At 38.5% G+C, this 22955-nt stretch overlaps 1 protein-coding gene across 6 annotated transcripts in view; it reads left to right on the forward strand.

Moving 5' to 3' along the window:
- The window catches only part of VAV3 (vav guanine nucleotide exchange factor 3), a 444185-nt gene that overhangs the window by 235895 nt on the left and 185335 nt on the right, over nt 1-22955 (forward strand). For all 6 annotated transcript variants that reach the window (XR_002825862.1, XM_004388054.2, XM_023742207.1 and 3 more), the window contains 5 exons: nt 1173-1241; nt 2902-2988; nt 5442-5527; nt 7868-8000; nt 8362-8471. Coding sequence is in view for 5 of the 6 variants with exons in the window: in XM_004388054.2 (XP_004388111.1) it covers nt 1173-1241; nt 2902-2988; nt 5442-5527; nt 7868-8000; nt 8362-8471 (485 nt within the window). In the remaining variant the exon portion in view is untranslated. The remainder of the gene's footprint in view (nt 1-1172; nt 1242-2901; nt 2989-5441; nt 5528-7867; nt 8001-8361; nt 8472-22955) is intronic.

Raw genomic sequence — 22955 nt, forward strand, 5'->3', positions numbered from 1 at the left:
ACACAGTATTAGGCACCCATGATATAAGATAGCCCCTGGTTGTACAGTGGTTAAGAGCTTGGCTGCTAACCAAAAGGTCAGCAGTTCAAATCCACCAGCCACTCCTTGGAAACCCTGTGGGGCAGTTGTACTCTGTCCTATAGAGTCGCTATGAGTTGGAATCCACTCAATAGCAGCGGGTTTGGTTTTGGTTGGTACTGATGAAGCACACTGTTTAAATGAGAACAAAAAATGTAAACTGCCAATTATAATGTAATTTGCTAGGTATGTAGAAGGTACAAATGAAGGTCTGATTAATTATGCCTGAGGAGGTTGAGGGCAGTAGAGATCCCTGTAATAGAAGGCTTCACAGAGGAGTGATTCTTGAGTTGAGCTTTGAAGGATGAATAAGAGTTTGACAGATGGATGAGCATTCTGAGGAGAGAAAACAGCATGCCTGATGGGATTGAGATCGGAGCTTATTTTGGGAATTGCAGGTAATTTAGTATGAATGGGATATAGATTGTTTGGGTAGAAGTGGACAGACAGAAGGTGAGAGAGGTTTGAGGAATTCATATCATGAGAGGCCATGAGAGTGCCCTGTTGGGTGATAGTTGACATTATGGCAATGGTTGTGATGGAATTTTTAGAGTATGTAAAGTAAGAATTAAAAAGGACTGAGGTGAAAATCTAGGGAAAAATAACTTTCTAAGGTGCAGATAAAAAAGTAGAACATATGAAAGAGACTGAGGAAGAGGCAAAAATTTAGGATGTATAAATAAATCATAACAACAACACACAGAAGATCCCGATGTCCCTGAAACCAAAGGAGAGGTGTGGCCATCAGAATCCAAAGCTATAAAGAGGTCATGTTTGATAATGAGTAAAATGTTATCAATTCAATTGGCAATTAAGGGATCTTTCATGACATTTGGGAAGCAGTGTTAGTGCAGTGGTAGGGGATAGAATTCTGATTCACCTTTGGAAGGAAAATGCTTCTGGGTATTGTCTCATATTCTCTTGGTATCCAGTTGGTCTTCTAACAGTTGTTTGAAAGTTTCAAAGAAAATAATTTTTTAAATCACATTATTGTGCAAAAAAATGACCATGGTTTATTTTAAAAAAAGTATTCTTTCCTATGTCATGATTTTAATTGGGTGAAAGTAGTATTAAGAATTATATCTTCTCAACAGGAACTGGTCAAACATACCACTGATTCCACTGAGAAAGCAAATCTGAAACTCGCTCTTGATGCAATGAAGGTAAGGCAGATGTGTCAGTAAGTTGTTTGTCTTTTCTATTCTTGCCTGTAAATAACAGCATTTACATCACTTATATATATGTGAATATGTGAACATACTACATATGAATTTTTTTGGCTGGGAGAGGTGGATATTTGTTATTAAAATTAGATATCATTGTGTAGATTTAATTTAATCAAAAACACAAAACAAAGGGGTCTATTAAAATAATTTTTGTAGAAGTGTAACAACTTTCATAACCACCATTAGTATTGAATATGATGGTTTTATTTCACATCTCTTTATGGTTACTAATAGAAAACTGTTGGCTATTTAAATGATTGAGTCAGCCAGTGACTTTGGAAAGCCAGGTATGAGCTATTTTCTTTATATGAGGATATCTGCCAGACTTACCATTGTTGATACTGTACATCAAAACAAATGAATTCAGTTTGGGTTTTTATTTTTAGGTACATCTGAAAAATCATGAACCATAGGTAGCTAAAGGCAGGCTTTGCAAACATATTGGGGAATATATAAAACCCCAATTTTCATATTATACTGAATAAAAATGACCCTGAAATAGTATTTTCCCATAACTTAATATATAAGCCAGCATTTGTTCTCGCAAACAAAATGCCATTGGGACTCTGTCTGAGCAATGCACAATTACTTATTTGTGTCCCTGCAGCAATTTCAGCGTTAGTGCGGCTGTGTAGCTGATTTTAGCACCAACTATTAGGAAACATCCCATGACTATTTATTATTATAAAAAAGTCATCAAGTTTCTAATTTTTAAATAAATCATTTATGGATGCATCCTGTGGAAAGTCAGATTTCCATTTAGAACACAGTTAGGAGCTGCTTTTTGTCAGACTTCTGTTCCCACTGTTGCAGCTGCATTCAGACGGTAGAGAAAAAAGAAAAAGAGCCCCCAAACAGGAAAATCTGGAGCACGCATAATAAAAATAGCTAGTTACAATATGGAAAGATGAGCTAATGTTTCCTCAGATATAAGAAAAGACATTTTAAAATAGGTGAAGACATGTGGAGAGACACGGCCAGTGGGGTTTTTTTTTTTTTTTTTGGCTCACTTGAATTCATTTTTCTGCTCTTTAGTTTCTCACCTCTTCGTCATTTTTCCTTTTTTAACTCTTTTTAAAATCGAACAGGCTTCCTTAGTTGAATGCTGTCAGTACCTAAGATATTAACTGGTTGCACAAAATAGTCCTGCTGATCTGTTGTCTAACTTTCAGTTACTCTTTCCTCCCTTGTTAATCCTTCATCATTGCCCTTATTCTAACCCATTTAAAAATGTAATTCTCTCAAGTCAGTTATTAATATGTTTGGGATTTACATTCTTCTGACCTAATTCTTGTTGTTGTTGCTGCCCTGCAGGGTGGCAAGTTTTGTTTGTTTTTGTTTTGTAAGACAACAGCATCCTTGCTTTCCTCAGGGGTGTGGTAGATGACAGTTTTCCCAGCTGGACTCCAGACATTTTTAAATTGCCTTTGTGATGCACTTTTGATTGATTGGATGTTCATTGTACTGTCATTGAAAAGTTATAGTGGTTACTTTTACCGCTAACAGAATTAATGATGTGTTTTTTTTTCCAAAGCAGTTCTCGTCTCTTCTCTAATATTAGCATGCTTCTTTTTGTACCCTTGTCTTTATTCTTTAGGACTTGGCACAATATGTGAATGAAGTGAAAAGAGATAATGAGACCCTGCGTGAAATTAAACAGTTTCAGCTATCTATAGAAAATTTGGTATGTAATTATCCTTCCATCCAACTCCCCTCTACCCCCAAATTGGGGGGCATTCTAGAAGTTTTTGAAGAAAAGATAGTTTACCTCCAGATTTCCATTGTTCACAGGTTTATTTTCCAGTTCCTCTGTTTGAGCATCCGTGTGGATGTCTGGTGGTACCTGTGACTTATCATTGTCCAGGAACTTTCTGCCATCACTTGTCCCTCTCCCCCCAGTCACACTGTGCCTCTTCTCCCAGCAGTCTGAGCTCTAAACATCAGTGTCCATTTTTTTCTTTTCTTTCCCTCACCCACATGCATACTCATGGCTGATTGCAGTTCATTCATTCGTTTTACATATATTTACTGGGTGACTACTACATGCCAGACACTTTACTTGGTGCTGGGGCTATAACTATGAACAAGATGGTTTCGTGGTTGAGAAGACAGTAAAAAAAGCTTAAAAATGCCATGTTGAGGTTAGTGCTACAAACTGCGTGCTGTAACAGAGGGCAATAAGGGGAGTCCTAGTTTAGATAACAAACTGTGGATAACATTGCAAAGACTGGGAATTCCAGAACACTTTTTGTGCTCATGAAGAACCTGTACATAGACCAAGAGGCAGTCATTTGAATAGAACAAGGGATACTGCGTGGGTTAAAATCAGGAAAGGTGTGTGTCAGGCAAGTGCTCAGTGTGTTCAAGAAGCTGAAAGGGAAAAGTGGCTAGAGATTGAGTGAAAGGAGAAGTGATGGGTGCTAAGGTATGAGAGGTGGGCAGGGGAACAAATAAATAAATTTGTTTTTATGCTATGGCCATGTACACCAAGGTGTCAAGTTCGGATTTGGGATTTTGTTGTGACTGCAGTGGGAAGCTAGTGAAGGTTTTTATCAGGGAATGTCATAATCTGACTCATGTTCCAAGAGGATCTTTTAAGCAGACAGACAGGTGTGCAAACTGTTGAAATAATTTTAAGAGAGAGGTGATGGTGGCCAGGATTAGGCTGTTGGCAATGAAAATGGAGATAACTGAATGGATTTAAGATTTTCTTTGTTATTTTTTGGTGGAGCAATCTTAACTGGCTTTTTCTCTGAAACATCTTGAGCCTATCTCTTTCTTTTCATTCTTACACCCACTTCCCCATTTCAGGGCCCCATCATCCCCACCTTGCAATCACAGAAGGCTTTTCCTATAGATGCATTTCCAAAATGTGGATTTCTCAACTCACTGTCTTTCCCAAACTTGTGAAAATTTTCTGTTGTCTTCAAGATTCAGTCGACATTCTTTACCATGATATTTAAGTCCCTCAATGATCTGGCCTTCAACTGTTTTCCTGAACTCATCCAGCTATATCTGCCCACATACATTACATTGCAGCTACCCTGCTGTGGTCTGTGGTCTCTGATTTGCCATACATTTTTTTTTATAGTTCTGCCTTTGATCATAATCTCTTCAGAGCCTAGAATATCTTTTCCCATTATTCCCTATCAAGTTCCCTCAAGACCCAACCAAAATAAATCCCTTTCCCTAATCTCCCATCACCCTGTCCTCTTTGTAATTCTGTAGCACATAGCCCGGACAACTGTTGAACATTGATTTGTATGCTTTCTAGGGGTACAGTGAATTACACATCTGTCTCCTTTATTAGAATGGAATCTTCTAGTTATCAGTGATAATTTTTTAGTCAATTTTTTATTCCCTTAAGCTTTGTACGGTATATATTTGTAAACACTTAAATTTTTTATTTTGATTATCTGCCTCTGGTGAAATAGTTCATTATTTTTAGTCATTAGGTCAGAACTTTTCATTCCTGAGATCTTACCTCAGGGAAGCCATCCCTGGTCCTTTAGGCCAAAGTGGGTCCCCTGCTATGCGTGCTCCCAGTACTTTCCTTCATGGCAGTTGTGTGTAATTGTATGCTTCTATGAGTATTTGTTCCCCAGTTGGGCGGTGTGCTTCATGAGGGCAGGGTCTGTGTCATTTTTCCCTGTACCTAGTATGGTGGCAGGGCCCTTTCGGCATAGTGGTTAAGAGCTCAGGCTGCTAACCAAAAGGTTGGCAGTTCTAATCCACCAGCCGCTCCTTGGAAACCCTAAGGGGCAGTTCTACTCTGTCTTACAGGGTTGCTGTGAATTGGAATCGACTCAACGGCAATGGGTTCTTGGTTTTTGGTATGGTGGCTGGCACACAGTAGGTGCTCAGTACATATTAGTCGCTATAACTCTCTTGTGATTTGGATTCTTCCATTCAATATGCTCTTTTGGTAGCTAACTTTCTCATTAAGGTTATACTAAGACTAATATCGTCTGTAAAGCCCTGGAATTATAAAAGAGAGGCTATTTTTAAAAGACCTGTGCTTAAAAATGTAAAATGATAATGTTTATAATAAGCTAGTTGTGTCTAGAAAATATATTTGTTAATATTTATTTTTGTATATATTATTCAAAACTCAAAAATGTACATTTTGTCGTTTAGAACCAACCAGTTTTGCTTTTTGGACGGCCTCAGGGAGATGGTGAAATTCGAATAACCACTCTAGACAAGCATACAAAGCAAGAAAGGTGAGAAAAGAGGAGCAATACTTATTGTCAAATTGAGTAATCATTATCAGAAGATTAAGGAGCCCTGGTGGCACAGTGGTTAAGTGCTCAGCTGCTAACTGAAAGGTTGGCATTTGGAACTCACCAGCCGCTCCTCAGGAGAAAGATGTGGCAGTCTGCTTCCATAACGATTTACAGCCTTGGAAACCGTATGGGGACAGTTCTACTCAGTCCTGTAGGGTTGCTGTGAGTTGGAATCAACTCGACGGCAATGGGTTTGGTTTTTTGGGTATCAGAAGATTGAGAAAACCTTAGAACAGTTTCTCCAGGACAAAGGAGATGAAAAAAAAAGAAGAAGAATAAGGGAGAAGACCAACTCATGATTTTCTAAACTTTTCTAATATAGATATGTTAGATATTCTCCTCTCTGTCCTGATAACTATTGATTTGTCTAAGTGTAAGCTCTTAAGAAAGAAATGACAAATATAGAAAAGGTCAGCTAGGCTGAAAAAGTACACGTTAAAATAAGATAAAGTAACAACAAATGCCTACCATAAAAACACAATTGTTTGATATTTTTGGTATACATTTTAAAATAACAAAATAGAAATTATCCTAAGAAAGATGTCTGAATGAGGACCATGTAGTGAGATTTTCCTGAGGGAAATTTATATCTGGAGGCCTTGAAGGTTAGTGAGCAGGACCTGGTGTCTCTGATTGTATTTGTGATTTTCCAGCTGGTGCCTTTGTGGCCAAGAAGTCCCTCAGTGGTGCATATGGTTAAGTGTTTGACTACTAGCCGAAGGGTTGGGAGTTCTAACCCACCCAGAGGCGATTTGGAAGACAGGCCTGGCATTCTGTTTCCAAAAGGTCATAGGCCTGAAAACCCTATAGAGCAGTTCTACTCTGCACACACAGGGTCACCATAAGTCAGAGTTAACAACAACAACAACAAATACCAATTATATGTGTATATGTACCTGGTGACATTGCAACCAACAGCAACAGCCTTTGTGACCGACCAAGCAGGCATGTGCTGGAACCTTTGTAGAGGAGCTGGTCGGCCAGCAGGGGGCAGCATCAGCTCTTGCTTCCACTCTGATGCCCTGGCTCCACAGATGGCACCCAGAAGTCACACATCCACTAAGCCTTTCAGGGAGAAATAGACTTTGAAAGTGATTCAAGTGTTAGGCCTCTGTGAATGTATATCTTCAGGATCATTATCAGTGTGTAAAAAAAGTATATGCATGTTAATCGCTGACAATTTATGGAAAGATAGAAATTTCTATAGTGGATGATAAGGTTTATAAGATTTGTTTTCCCTTCTGAATTTCATTGTTTTTAATAAGGAAAAAAAAAAAGAAAGAGAGAAAAGACAATATCAGCATTAAATTTAACCAGAACTTCTCTAGTTTACTCATTGCTCTATTTGTCTCTAGGTGGCCCATTAAATCATGAGGTGGTAGCATAGAAGGTCAAAGCACAGACCCCACAATTAGACCTGGGTGTGAGCCCTGCCCTGCCCCTCCCTAGCAGTGTGACCTTGAGCAAACTGTCTAACTTCTTTCCACCTCAGTAAAATCAAGATGATAATACCTACTGAAGTAGGTAGTCATGGGAATTGAAATGAGTCATGTTTGGGAACAGGATTACCTTGAGTCCTGTCAAGGCATTCTGGCTGACTCCTAGTAACCTCACTAGAAAGTAGCCGTTATTGTTGTCATTATTATTATTCTGTAAATGTTTAACTCTTAAAAAAAATAAAACAGTAATTGCTCATGAACAAAGTTCTATGGCTTAATCTCAACTGGTCCTTATAACAACTCTGTAGTGTGCATATTGCTTTTATGGTAATTTTGCCCATTTTTTAAATGAGGTAACAGAGGTACAGTAAGGCCATTCATTTAGCAAAGGGATATCCCTGGGTGGCACAAAGGGTTTGCACTCGACCACTAATCAAAAGGTTGGTGGTTCATATCCACCCAGTGGGGCCACGGAAGAAAGGCCTGGTGATCTGCTTCTTAGAGACCACAGCCAAGAAAACCATATGGAGTAGTTCACTTCGTAACACATGGGGTTGCCATGAGTTGGAATTGACTCGACAGCAGTGTTTTTTCTTGTTTCTTTGGTTAGTGCTAGGACAGCAATTTTTTTTTGGTTTGTTTGGTTTAGTGCCAGGATACACCCAGTTCTTATAACTTCGAATCTCACATTCTTCTCAATGTGCAACACTTCTTTTTGTCTTTAACTGAAAGGAAAAATAAGTTTGATTTGGTTAAATTAAAACTTTCCTGGAAAAAAAATTAATCCATATGCTTCCGGACCGTTTTGAATCAATCTCTCTCTCTCTGTCTTTCCCAGGCATATCTTCTTATTTGACTTGGCAGTGATTGTATGTAAAAGGAAAGGTTATAACTATGAAATGAAGGAAATAATAGATCTTCAGCAGTACAAGATAGCCAACAATCCTACAACTGATAAAGAAAATAAAAAGGTGAGTTCTTGGAAGTTAATAATTGTACCTTAGTCATAACTTTGAATATTCAAGAAAAGTGTGCTTACCATTTCAGGTATTTTTGTTTCTGGAGATTGATTAGGAACAAGCCTCTGAGAAATAACTGGACAATGCCACAGCTGATCTGATCACTCTAATGCCTTAACGATCAAGGCAGTAAAATACACCTGCCTATAGAAATTGTGGTAGAGATGATGTTTGACTACAATAATAAGTTTGATTGGTCACGGTTTATATGTTGATAGTGTTGTGGGGTTTTTGGTATGATTATGATGAATTTGGAAATATGATGTTATTAATTAATGATACATATTAACCCAAGTCATTTTAATTTTAACAGTGGTCTTATGGTTTCTACCTCATCCATACCCAAGGACAAAATGGGTTAGAATTTTATTGCAAAACAAAAGATTTAAAGAAAAAGTGGCTGGAACAGTTTGAAATGGCTTTGTGAGTATTTCTCCTTTTAAAAGTGTTTTTTTTTTCCTCTCTACTTAAACCACTTATGAGTAATAAAGTGCCAGTAAATGTAACCTAATGCTTGTAGCATATGTACCGAGGCCAGGGAGATGCTTTGCTCTGGAGCATGAGTACTGTTAGACTGTCTGATAACATCAGTCTCCTAGGAGGGGTTTTGGTGAATTTCTTCAAGAAGAAGAAAGAGGGAGCTCTAACCTTCCATTTGGCTTTCTTCTTATCAGCATATTTTAATTCTTCAGTTTTCAGTAGCCCAAGAAAATATTGTTCTAATGATAAACTTGTAACATAATTGTCATGATTTTATGTGTATATACATATATATATGTACACACATATTATTTAAATAGAAGTATACACACATACACAAATATATACATATGTGCACATATCTTAGTTTTAATGGAAAGATTGATTTCTTCCCTCTGTGTGTTCTTAACTCATTTATTGTTTAAATCCTGGATAAATTGCTTGACGTATTCCATTGAGTGCTTTAAGGGCTTGATTTCTTTCAGTATTCTTTCCTGTTACTGAACAAGAAGCTCAACAAAGAGATGGAAAATAAATCAGACTTGTTTCAAAAGGAACGGCTTACGGAGATGTAATTACACAAAAACGTGCCGTTATAAGTGTCTCTTTTTTAATTTTGGTGTTTACGGACTGAAAGGTGCATAAGGACCCTGGTTATGGAAACAGATAGGTCACACTGAAATTCAAACTGTTAGTAAGATGAAATTATTTAGGGAAACACACTTTTATAACTTATTTCATTTGTGTTTTAGCAGTTGTGGAACAGATTCTATGGTGTTTTTGTTTTGTTTTTCTTTAAGAAATGCTCATGTTAATATAAAATAGAGGTAGGATCTTGATGTTTTATTGTAATTCTGAAGAAAGAAAAATATTCTATTGAGATGATTTATCTAACATTTTAGGAGACAGGATTGTATAAGAGAAAGATTTTTAAGCTTATAGACAATTCTAGGTTCAGCTATAATCATTGCTGTGAACTGGCTACATGGTCTTAAACTCTCAGAACCTTAGTTTCCTTGTCTGTAAAACAGAGATAATAGTATTTATTTTGAAGTCCAGATAATATGTGTCAGGCAGAGTACTATCCAAATAGTACAATCACTGTCATGTACTATTGAGCAATATGTGATATCTACTGTTATTGCTATTATTAATATTGTTTTGTATTTAGTATCTTGATATACTTATGGGTGCTTACAGAATCAAAGGGCATTTTCCAGTATACAGTTATAATCCTTATAATTTATAATTATTGACTATAATAATTTAAACAAAAGGGGTTAGTGGTTTTGTGAATTAATGAAGTGACTTTACTACAGAGACCTATTTGGTTTTGGACACAAATGATGAAGGTCGTGACCCCATCCAGTCTCTGATGAGTATTGGACCTCATCTTAAACGCAACCAACAAACCAACCAATTGTCATCTAGTTGATTCTGACTCATAGTGACCACATGTGTATCAGAGTAGAACTGTGCTCCATAGGGTTCTCAGTGGTAGATTTTTTTGGAAGTAGATCTCCAGGCCTTTCTTCCAAGGCACCTCTGGGTGGACTGAAATTGCCAACCTTCCAGTTAGCAGTGAGCATGTTAACTGTTTGCGCCACACAGGGACTCGCATCATAAATCCAGTGTGCTTTCTTAGTGAGGTTTCAAGTGATGGCCAGCTCCTGGAGTGAGCAGTTAAAATTGGAGTGATAGAATGCAGGGACTGGTGATACTGTGCAAAGGCAGAATTGATCTCAAGCCTTTGATCTTGTGGAAAGGATGCTAGGCTAGTAGTTTCATAAGGGTTCTGTTTGGCTACAGAATCTTCAGGTGAGTGAAGGAATTCTGAGGAAGAGGGAAAGTAAGATTTTGTTTTTTTAATTTTATTGTCCTCTAGGTGCAAGTTTGCAGAGCAGATTAGCTTCTCCTTCAAAAACTTATACACAAATTGTTTTGTGACACTGGTTACAATTAGAAGTAAGATTTTTTATCCCAGAGCAGGCAGGCTTCTTGGACTGTATGATAGATGTTGTTAGGTGCTTGAGTTGGAATAGTTACTGAGCCACAGCTGTTCAAGAGTTGTAGTTCTAGGCACCCTACTCTAAAGACTGTATTTTAATCTTTAAGAGACTGATTGATATGCATTGCTTCCTCTTACTTATTTCCGAAAGAGCTTTTTGCCACTAACAGTCTCTCAATTCCATTTAATGTGAAGTAGGATGGCAAATATTTTTATTTGCTTAAGCTGGTTTTCACAGTGATGCTGGAAAATGTAGATGTGGGCACCTAGAGCAATGTTCACAATATTGTTAGAAAGCTGTGGATATGTTTCCCCCAAATCTCTTATATCCAAATGTGTTTTTATGAATTCTCCTGTTAGATTTATAGATTTAAGTTAATAAACATTGCCATACCCATTTTACCGCTCACTAAACTAGCCATCACAGGAGAATTTCAGCAGATTTGTACAGGTTTAACACGGTATCATTTACAATCGAGTTGAGAATCGCAGTTCACAGCATTTTCTTTATCCGTGAGACTGCTGAAATAAGCAACTGGACTCAGATCCTGGTATCTAAAACTGGAGTTGGGTATTTTTTTCCCACTGTGAATAGGATCTAGAGGATCAGACAGTTTCCTTAAATGTTCCTGGAATAAGTCAGAGGTGTGTAGAATATGAAACAAAGGAATGAAATAAAAGAATAAGAATAAAAAAAAAAACAACAAGAGAAAGAAAAGAAAGAGTTAAAACATGAGCAAAAGAATGCAATGCATAAGGTAGAAAATGGTAGACTCAGAACCAGCCTCTAATGTTTATTGAAGGGAACCGAGAGGACCTCTTGCCTGGAATTTCTTTGGAATGACTTGACCCATATTCTTGAAATTCTAATAATTTATATACCTCCCTTGAATGAATAAAGCCGCTTTGAAAAAATGTATATACCATTATTAACACCACTGTCTAATATTAATGACTGTGTATCATGTGCTGAAAAAATAGCATATGGATCATTAACATCTGCTAAAATATTAAAAGCACAAACCAGTTGCTGTCATTTCTGACTCATGGTAACCCCATGTGTGTCGGAGTAGAACTATGCTTCATAGGGTTTTCAATGGCTGTTTTTTTTGGAAGTAGATCACCACACTTTCTCTTTCGAGGGATTTCTGGGTGGACTCTAACCGTCAATTTTAGCCCAGGCTATTTGTGTGTTAAACACTAAAATCACTGGTAGAAGGGAGATGAGAATGGGGGATGGAAATTGCACAGCTTGGGAGCGGCTCTGGGACCAGGCTGCATCATCATATTAGTCATATGGAGGGTAGCCCCTGAGCTTTGTGTTGTCAGCTCCTACAAAGGAGTGTTCTTCTGGTGGGTTGGGTAGGAGGTGGTGATCTAGCTGCTAAGTACCACAAGTGGCGTTAAATCTAGGCACAGTGTTTCTTTCTAATTTATTCCCCTTTTGAAGAATTTGAGGTTGCTTACAATCAGAATCGACCTGACAGCAATGGTTTTGTTTTTTTGGTTTACACTAAAAGCACACATCACAAAATTAAAAAGGAAAATGTAAATAATCAGAGGCCAAGTGGAACAGTGTTTCAAAGCATTTCTTTTAAGCTCAGGCTTTACCAGGCATGAACATTTTGTTGAAATTCACTTTCTGCTATTTGTATTATAAACACAATGAGCATTTTTTCACGTTTAAATATAAATTTATGTTTTATCAAACATAATTTGCTTTAATCTGAAGATATTGCTTAAATATTCTAGGTACAAGAGACATAATTATCAGAAGAAATCAAGTTCATTCAGCAAATAATTATTGATACTTGCCTTGTCGCCAGACATGACTGGATGTTCTGGGCATATAACAAGTAGGGAGTTGTTGCAATCGAATTTTGAGTTTAAGTATTATAATTTCTAAATATAATAATGTTAAATTAATATTTAATGGATTAATTTTCTGCACTGAACTCCTGATATTTTTAAGTCATCTCTTCCATCCAACCCCACTACTGAGTTTTAAATACATGGAGGCCCCCAAATTGTCCTCAACACAGCCCTCTTCCTCCACATGTAATCTCTCACTAATTTCTGAGGATTAGATTTTACCATTTGCCTGTAATCTCCATTGCTGCTCCCCTAGTCCAAGCCTTCAGCATCTCCAAGTAGTTTCTGCGTCTCTGGCCCCCTCCCCACAGGTCCATTCTCCTCTAAAACCCAGAACCGTCTGATTGTTTCATTCTCTACTTAAAACCGTTTGTGGAGCCCTGGTGACACAGTGGTTAAGAGCTTTGCTGCCCACCTAAAGATTGGCAGTTGGAATTGATTTGAGTTCGAATCCGCTAGCCACTCCTTGGAAACCCTATGGGGCAGTTCTACTCTGTCCTATAGGGTTGCTATGAGTTGGAATTGACTCGATGACAATGAGTTTTTTTTTTTTTTTTGTTGTTGTTGTTGGTCTAATGTCAGAATTCCCACCAGGACCTGTGAAGGCCCTGCATGTTTTTATCCCAGCCACATCTCATATCAGTTTTCCTCTTGCTCATTTTGCTGTCCTCAGTTGAGCATATTTCAGGTCCTGCAGTGTGCACAGGCCTCAGGCACGCATGCACAAGGTTTGCCTACTTGGGGTATCCTTTCCTCCTGCTCTTTGAGTGGCTGGTTATTTACCCTTCAGGCTTTACATGTCACTTGTTGCAAGAGGTGCCTCCTGTCCCCTATGCTAAATTAGTATCCCCACCTCTCCAGTGTTCCCTCAAGATTGTAATTATGAGGCTGGACTAAAATTATCCAAATGTAGTATTTGTAGTCTTATCTCCACCCTATAATCGCCCTGCCTGCCAAAAAGAATCTGTTACTTGCCTGCTCGGGTAAGAAAAAGAATCAAATAATTGAGTTATGGGATTCCCACTGTCTGACAAAATATCACAACAGCCTTTGGGGGAGAGAAACTTTTTTCAAGTATGGTAAGAAAGATTTTATATGGTGGATCCTTAGATAGGAGACGTTGAAAATCTAGTGTCCTTTACCAGCAGCTTCAGTTTTTTGAAGATTTGCATGTTGATGCCATAGATTGTTATTTCTTTCTTAAACTGGCCTTCAGATATGAGATTGTAATTTTACAAAGGCATTTTTACAGACAGCTAACCTGATATTAGTCCTTCCATATACTTCTTTATGGCAGTCTGACTTGATGCTTGAGTAGGACTTAGAGAATCAGGCAAGATAGGTAATTTTCACGCTACCTAGATGCTCAAATAGTGTTTTATCTCACCCAGACTTATGCTAAAAACCAAAGAATAGTATGCAACTTGAGGGCTCCTCACCTCTAGGAGATGTAGACATAGGCTGGCCCAAACTCTAGTTCTATGGTCTGAGGTGCTCAAAGCCCACCTACTACTTCCTTCCATTTCTGTGCCCATATTCCTGATTCCTTGTGGCTTTCTTGTCCCCACCCCCCACCTGTCAGACCCAGAAGATGGGCTCTACCCGTTCTCCATTTTCCACCAGAAATCTAGTCACAGTCAGCATTTTGAGATGCTGACAAATGTCACAGGGGAGACTTATATCATGTACCCTCTGCCATTTCACTGTCTCATTACCCTCAGTAGCACCCTGAAGTATGTCCCTCCCCCTGCATGCTGCTTCCTGCAGTGGTCAGCCATCCTGACCTCACTGCTTCTCCTGTGGGAGCGACTGGTCTGGCCAGACAGCCCTCCCTAGCTGTCCTGGAATTTAGAGGAACAAAACTGTGTCATGTTACACATCAATTCAAGATTAAACTCTCTTTTGAGTGTCTCAAGAAAACACAGTCTCTTGTTGATTTAGGAGAGACCTGTGTTTGTAATATCAAAGGTTTGTCGCGAATTTCTCATTGTATTGAAAAATTTAAAAGATTGCCTTTGATTATACTTTTGCTCAGTTGGAGAGTCCTGCAGTGTCTACATGGAGCTAAGTCAGGGGATTCTCTAGCAGGCCAAACTGCTACTTACTGTGACTCTTACTGCTAGTATGCCTATGACTACTACGACTACTTCTACTTTCCCTTCCTTTTCCTGTTCCTCCTCATTGTCTTCTTTTTCATCAGGAGATCTGTTTGAATCTTCTCAAATGTATAAACAAGTATCTGTTGAGACAATCAATTTCATCTCTTAGAGCAGGGATCCATAAACATTTTTTGTAAAGGGCCAAAGAGTAAATATTTTAGGCTTTGTGGGCTATGTGATCTTTACCACAACTACACAGTTCTTTGACTGTAGTGCTAACGCTGCCACAGATAATACATATCTGAATGAATGTGGCTGTGTTTGATTAAAAACAGGTGGTGAACTATATTTGGCCCATGGGCTGTAGTTTGCAACCCCTGTCTTAGAGCTGGAGAAGATGTTTTAGGCCTGGGGAATGTAGTGAATATGTTTTGCCACTAAATGGAACCACATTGTGGCCTTTTGTGGAAGTATGATGTTTTTAGTAGCAGTAACTCCTGTTTGGAGCCCTGGTGGTACAGTGGTTAAGAGCTCAGCTGCTAACCAAAAGGTTGGCAGTTTGAATGCACCAGCCATTCCTTGGAAACCCTAAGGAGCAGTTCTGCTCTGTCCTATAGGATCTCTATGAGTTGAAAATGACTCGACGGCAACGGGTTTGGTTTGGTTTGTTGTTGTTGTTTTTTTTAATTCCTGTTTGCACATTTCATTATAATACTTGGCTTTGTGTTCTCAAGAAGCCTTTTGAAATTTTCTGTTCATCTCTTTATTACTTTATCGTTTCTCCTGTTTGCTTTAGCTACTTGAAGTTCAAGAGCAAGTTTCAGAGTCTCTTCTGACATCCATTTTGGTCTTTCCTGTCTTTTTAATGACCTGTTGCTTTCTTCATGTATGATGTCCTTGATGTCATCCCACAACTCATCTGGTCTTTGGTCATTAGTGTTCAATGCGTCAAATATATTCTTGAGATGGTCTCTAAATTCAGGTGGGATATATTCAAGTTGGCTCTCGTGGACTTGTTTTAATTTTCTTGAGCTTCAACTTGAACTTGGCATATGAGCAATTGATGGTCTGTTCCACAGTTGGCCCCTGGCCTTGTTCTGACTGATGATATTGAACTTCTCCATTACTTTCAACATATGTAGTTGATTTGATTCCTGTGCATTACATCTGCTGAGGTCCATGTGTAAAATCACTGTTTATGTTGTTGAAAAAAGTATTTACATGAATAGGTCGTTTGTCTTGCAAAATGCTATCATTATGTCTATCACCAAAGACATAGTTTCCAATTACTGAGCCGCCTTCTTTGTTTCAGATTGTTGCATTTCAATCACAGGTAATTATCAATGCATCTTGATTGCATGTTTGATCAATTTCAGACTGCAAAAGTTGGTAAAAATGTTCAATTTCTTCATCTTTGGCATTAGTGGTTGGTGCATAAATTTGAATAATAGTCCTATTAACTGGTCTTCTTTGTAGGTGTATGGATATTATGCTATCACTGACAGCACTGTACTACTTCAGGATAGATCTTGAAATGCTCTTTTTGACAACGTGATACCATTCCTCTTCAGTTTGTCATTCGCAGCATAGTAGACCATATGATTGTCCAATTCAAAATGGCCAATACTAGTCCATTTCAGCTCACCAGGGCCTAGGTTATCTGTCTTCAAGTGTTCCATTTCATTTGACAACCAACAATTTTCCTGGATTCACATATCGTACTAGAGTTAGAAAACCAAAAGGGGAGAACATGCTTGGCATTGCTCAGGCTAAAAGAACTGGGGCTTCACACCAGTTCGAAATGGTACAGTCAAGGCTGACAAAAACAAGGGCAAAGATGGTGTGGCATACATTCAGAGCAGCGCAGTCAGCTGCCATCTTTGAGTGGGGCAGCGCCATTTCCTAATTAGGACAAAATTCCATAGGCAAGAGCTTTGGTTGCTATGCAACGCATACATTGCCCTTGTTTCTATTGGCCATAACTGAATCGTTTTGAACTGATTTGAAGCCCTAGAAAGAACTGAAGAAAAAATTCAAGCCTTGAGTTGCAATATTAAAGGATTCTACGGGCAAAATATTGAATGACGCAAGATGCATCAAAAGAAGATGGAATGAATACACAAAGTCACTGTACCAAAAAGAATTGGTTGATGTTCAGCCATTTCAGGAGGTAGCATATTATCAGGAACTGATGGTACTCTACATCAACAAAGAGAACTTTGAAAAAGAAATCAGGAGAACAATACCATTTACAATAGCCCCCCAAAAGATAAATAAGGAATAAATCTAATAAATTAGGAATAAATCTAACCAGGCACATAAAAGACCTATACAAAGAAAATTATAAAACACTACTGCAAGAAACCAAAAGAGATCTACATAAATGGAAAAACATACCATGCTCACAAATAGGAAGACTCAACATTGTGAAAATGTCATTGCTACCCAAAACGATCTACAGATACAATGCAATCCCAATCCAAATTCCAACATTATTCTTTAATTAGATTGAAAAACTAATCACCAACTTTGCATAGAAATGAAAGAGGCCTCGGATAAGTAAAGGATTATTAAAGAAAAATAACAAAGTAGGAGGCCTCACCCTATCTATCTCAGAACTACTATACAGCCGTGGTAGTCAAAACAAGCTGGTAATGGTACAACAACAGACATTGTGGTGCAGTTAATTACTTTTGTGTGTGGCCTTTCTAGCCATGGTCTTGTAACTCCCACCCAAGTGATTGTCTGATAGGGTAATTGTGGCCTATCAAGGGGATTGGTCAGTTTTGCCTTAAAAGAAAGCCAATTCTAGAGCAGAGAGGGAGAGCCCACCACCACCAAAGAAGGAGAGACCCGCAGCAGACACTGGCAGCAGACACCTGAAGGAAATGGCACAGTAGGCTTCCTGGCCCATGAAGCGAAAAAGCTGAGTGCTTTTGGGTCGAGACCGAGGGCCAGGGAGAAGTCTATGTCTGATCCATGGATCTGGGACTTGCTAGCCTCCATAGCTGTGTGAGTCATTTCCTTTATGTGGTTTGTGAGTTCTGTGAGACACTGCAGGGAATTACAGAACCCAAAGACAGGAGGGAGAGTACTGAGGTGAGAGGGAATAGTTGATGTTAGAGATGACAGAGTGGTACAGCAGCTTAGAAAAGTTAGACATTTGGGACATCTTTAACCTCTGCCTCATAGGAACCAGCTTTGTGCTGATCCTTATAAAAGAAATGATTCATTTAGACACATAGACCAATGGTACAGATTCAAGAACCTAGATATGAATCCATCTGCCTATGGACAGCTGATTTTTGACAAAGGACCAAAGTCCATTAAATGGGAAAAAGACAGTGTCTTTAACAAACAGTGCTGGCAAAACTGGATGTCCATTTGTAAAAAAAATGATATAGGACCCATACCTCACACCATACACAAAAACTAACTCAAATTGATCAAAGACCTAAATAAATAACCTGAAATGATAAAGATCATGGAATCAAAAATAGGGACAACACTAGGGGCCTTAATGTATGGCATAAATAGAAAACCAAACATAACTAAAACTGCACAAACAGCAGAAGATGAACTAGACAAATGGGACTGCCTAAAAATTAAACACTTATGCTTATCAAAAGATTTCTTCAAAAGAGTAAAAAGAGAACCTACAGACTGGGAAAAAATATTTTGGCTATGACATATCTGACAAGAGTCTAATCCCTAAAATTTGTAGAAAACCTCAATAACAAAAAGATAAACAATCCAATTAAAAAATGGGCAAAGGCTATGAACAGACACTTCACCAAAGAGGACATTCAAATGGCTAACAGACATGAGAAATGCTCACAATCATTATCTGTTAGAGAGATGCAAATCAAAACTACAATGAGATACTGTCTAATCCCAACATTACTGGACTAATCAAAAATAAATAAATAAATAACAAATGTTGGAGAGATTGTAGGGAGATTGGAACTCTTATACACTGCTGGTGGAAATATAAAATGGTACAGCCACTACGGAAAACAGTACGGTGCTTCCTTAAAAAGCTAGAAATAGAAATACCATATGACTGAGCAATCCCACTCCTAGTTATATACCCTAAAGAAATAAGAGCCATGACACGAATTGACATATTCACACCTGTGTTCATTGCAGCATTATTCACAATCGCAAAAAGATGGAAACAACCTAAGTGCACATCAGCAGATGAATGGATTAACAAACTACACACAATGGAATACTACACAATGATAAAGAATAATGACAAATCCATGAAACGTCTCACAACATGGATGAATTTGGAAAACACTATGCCGACTGAAATAAGTCAATCACAAAAGGAAAAATATTATATAAGACCACTATTAAAAGGAAACAAGAAAAGGTTTGCACACAGAAGAAAGAAAAGAATTCTTTGATGTTTACCAGGGATGGGAGCAGAGGTTGGGAAAATTACCAAATAGATAGAAGTCTTATGTTAATACTGGTGTGGGGAAAGGCAATACGCAATATGGAGGAAGTCAGCAAAACATGACCAAGGCATAGCAGGACACTGAGAGGAATGCAAGAACAAAGGGTAACAATGGTTATTACTATAACATAGACAATCTTCCAACAATAGATTAACAGATACTAATTTACAAATAGATACCTAGGTAGATAGGTTTACCAAGAGGTGTGGGAGGGTGTAAGGGAACACACTCACCTGCAGATGTAGGTTTAATGGTGGATATTTCTACATATGTAACTGTAGGTGCTGCTTGTGTATTAATATAGACAGTAGAGCACACAAAGGCCACAGTCAGGGCAACTTCTTAGATATAACCAAACACCTTGCAGGACAAAGTTCCTGGGCTTGAAGGAACAGACTTGGGACATCTGTGTCAATTGGCACAACATAGTTCATAAAGACAAATTCTGCATCCTACTTTGGTGAGTAGCATCTGGGGTAGTTAGCGGCCATCTAAGCTACATCTACCAGCTTCTTACTGTCCGGAGCAAAGGGGAGTGAAGAAAACCAAAGACTCAAGGGAGCAATAAGTCCAAAAGACTGATGGACCACATGAACCACAGCCTACACAACCCTGAGACCAGAAGAACTAGATGGTGCATGGCTACTACTATCGACCCCTCTAACTGGGATCACAATAGAGGGTCAAGGACAGAGGGGGAGAAAAATTATAGAACGAACAATCAAATTCACAAAAAAGACCAGACTTAACCCGTCTGACAGAGACTGGAGGAACCCTTGAGACTATAGCCCTAAGACACTCTTCTGAACTGGAACTGAAGCCATTCCCAGAGACCACCTTTCAGCCAAACCACAGACAGGCCCATAAAATAAACAGTAACACCTGAGAGGAACACGCTCCTTAGAACAATCAATTGCATAAGATCTAAAGGGCAACATTTGCCCCAAAGTGAAGATGAGAAGGCAAGGAGGGATAGAAAACCAAAATGAAAGAAAATGGGGAATATAAGATGGAAATGGAGAGAGTGCTGACACATTATGGGGAATGAAACTAGTGTCATGGAACATTTATATACAAACTATCAAATGGGAAACTAATTTGCTCTGTAAACTTTCACCTAATGCACAATAAAAAATTTAAAAAAAAAGAACTGATGTTACTGAAGGAAGAAGTTGAAGCTGCACTGAAGATATTGGTGAAAGCTAAGCCTCCAGGAATTGGCTGAATACCAATTGAGATGTTTCAACAAACGGATGTAGCGCTGAAAGCACTAACTCATCTATGCCAAGAAATTTGAAAGACAGCTACCTGGCTAACCAGCTGGAAAAGATTCGTATTTGTTCCCATTCCAAAGAAAGATGATCCAATGGAATGTGGACATTATCAAACAATATCATTAATATCACAAACAGTTTTGAATTTTGCTGAAGATAATTCCAAAACAGTTGCAGCAGTACATTGACAGGGAACTGCCAGAAATTCAAGCCATGTTCGGAGGAGAATGTGCAACGAGGAATATCATTACTGCTGTCAGATAGCTCTTGGCTGAAAGCAGAGAATACTAGAAAGATGTTTATCTGTGTTTTATTGACTATGCAAAGGCATTTGACTGTGTGAATCATAACAAACTATGGATAACATTTCGAAGAATGGGAATTCCAGAACACTTAATTGTGCTCATGCGGAACCTGTACATAGACAAAGAGTCAGTTATTCGAACAGAACAAGGAGATACTGTGGTTTCAAATCAGGAATGGTCTGCGTCAGGATTGTATCCTTTCAATATACTTATTCAATCTGTATGCTGAGCAAATAATCTGAGAAGCTGGACTATATGAAGAAGAATGTGGTATCAGGATTGGAGGAAGACTCATTAACAACCTATTATTTGCAGATGACACAACCTTGCTTGCTGGAAGTGAAGAGGACATGAGGCACTTACTGATGAAGATCAAAGACTACAGCCTGCAGTATGCATTATACCTCAACATAAAGAAAACAAAAATCCTCACAACTGGACCAATAAGCAATATGATGATAAACAGAAAAAAGATTGAAGTTGTTAAGGATTTCATTTTACTTGGATCTACAGTCAACGCCCATGAAAGCGGCACTCAGGAAATCAAATGACACATTGGGGGCATATCTGCTGTAAAAGACCTCTCTACAGTGTTGAAAAGCAAAGGTGTCACTTTGAGGATTAAGGTGTGCCTGACCCAACCCATGGTATTTTCAATCACCACATATACATGCAAAAGCTGGACAATGAGTAAGGAAGACTGAAGAAGGACTGATGCCTTTGAATTATGGTATTGGTGAAGAATACTGAGTATACCACGGACTGCCAAAAGAATGAACAAATCTGTCTGGGAAGAAGTACAGCCAGAATGCTCCTTAGAAGCGAGGATGGCGAGACTTTGTCTTACATACTTTGGACATGTTATGCCGAGGGACCAGTCCCTGGAGAAGGACGTGATGCTTGGTAAAGTAGAGAGTCAGTGAAAAAGAGGAAGACCCTCAATGAGATGGATTGACACAGTGGCTGTAACAATGGGCTCAAACATAGTGACAATTGTGAGGATGGTGCAGGAAAGGGCAGTGTTTCGTTCTGTTGTATGTAGGGCTGCTGTGAGTCGAAACAGACTCAAAAGCACCTAACAAAAATAACAACTCCTGTTTGGGCCATCATGTTGAGTTAGCTGGAAAATGCTACCTCACCGCACTGAAAACAAAAACCACCTGGATGAATAATCCTCATATGGAATTATTCTATACTGTTTGATTAGACATCAAAAATATCTGTGTAAAGAGGAGATTGCATTTATTCAGGTATTTGGTTTCATTAAGTTTTATTATGTGGTTGACTGGAGAAGACTACGAGGCTCTCAGAATCCAGGTTAGTAGAAGCAACATGGTAAGTTTTTCTCTACTCAGTAGTCAACCAACCACATCATATTAACAAGGATAGTTTTTAATCAGTGATACCATTTGTGCCCTTGAAGTATTTTTCCCAGCTGTAACGCGATTTGTGCCTGTTCTTTGTTCTGAAATTTCCTCTCTGGAAAGCACATTAAAAAGCTAGAAGTGACAAAGGAAGGCTATAGTGGAGTCAGGAGTTTGCCAGAGGGTGAGCCTTCCTGGACGAGCTATATGTGAGGGTGACATTTTGACCGTGGTGGTCCTTGCTTTGACATTTTCTGGGTGTTGAAAGCCAGTCAGTGTGTTTATTTGGAAACTAGTGGTCTTAGCGGCATAATGGCCAAAATTTCAGTCTACAAACAGCCTTTGTATTTGTCTATCCACATGTGTTTTTGTATTTTGGAAGAATTATTTTCTCTGAAAACTACCTTTATTATTTCTCCTTAGAAGTCTTTCCTTGCCAGTTTTTAATATGAAGAATTTGTTTATGGGTATGGGATCTGTGCCAGCATGATCCGTTGCCCCTGGGCTGTACTGAATCTCATGGTACTGACCTATTCACATTAATCTCCCAAGTTGAAGCCGGCTCAGCTCTCCCTGAATCTAATGTATTGTCTATAACCTTTCAAAATTGGCAGTTAAGTCAGTATAGGGAACTAAACTGCAGTTTCCTGGCAGCAATAAAAGGAAGTAGGACACGGGACAGTGCTCAGAAAAATCACAGCTGTCATAAAGTGGAGTCTTTCTGTAGCCTGTTTGATCCAGAAACATGCGAAAGCATTTCATGCATGACAATGCGTTAGTAAATATTAAATAATATTCTGGTTCTGTTATTACCTGTTGGAGATCAGCCTCTCTTTTCTCTGGTTGTATTTAATACGTATTTGATGTTTTTCTGGCATTTTTTTTGCTTTTGTGGAGGGAGTCATCACAGACAGGTGGGAGAAGGAAAGGGAGGAATCAACATTTCCATCAACAAATAAGGATTACTCTGCTTAAATCTAAATGCAAATACAATTATTAAGCTGAATTAGTGTTAGGTTTCCTGGATGTTTGGTTTTCT

The sequence above is a fragment of the Trichechus manatus genome, unplaced genomic scaffold (genome assembly GCF_000243295.1).
Source record: "Trichechus manatus latirostris isolate Lorelei unplaced genomic scaffold, TriManLat1.0 scaffold00204, whole genome shotgun sequence".
Classification (NCBI taxonomy): Eukaryota; Metazoa; Chordata; class Mammalia; order Sirenia; family Trichechidae; genus Trichechus; species Trichechus manatus.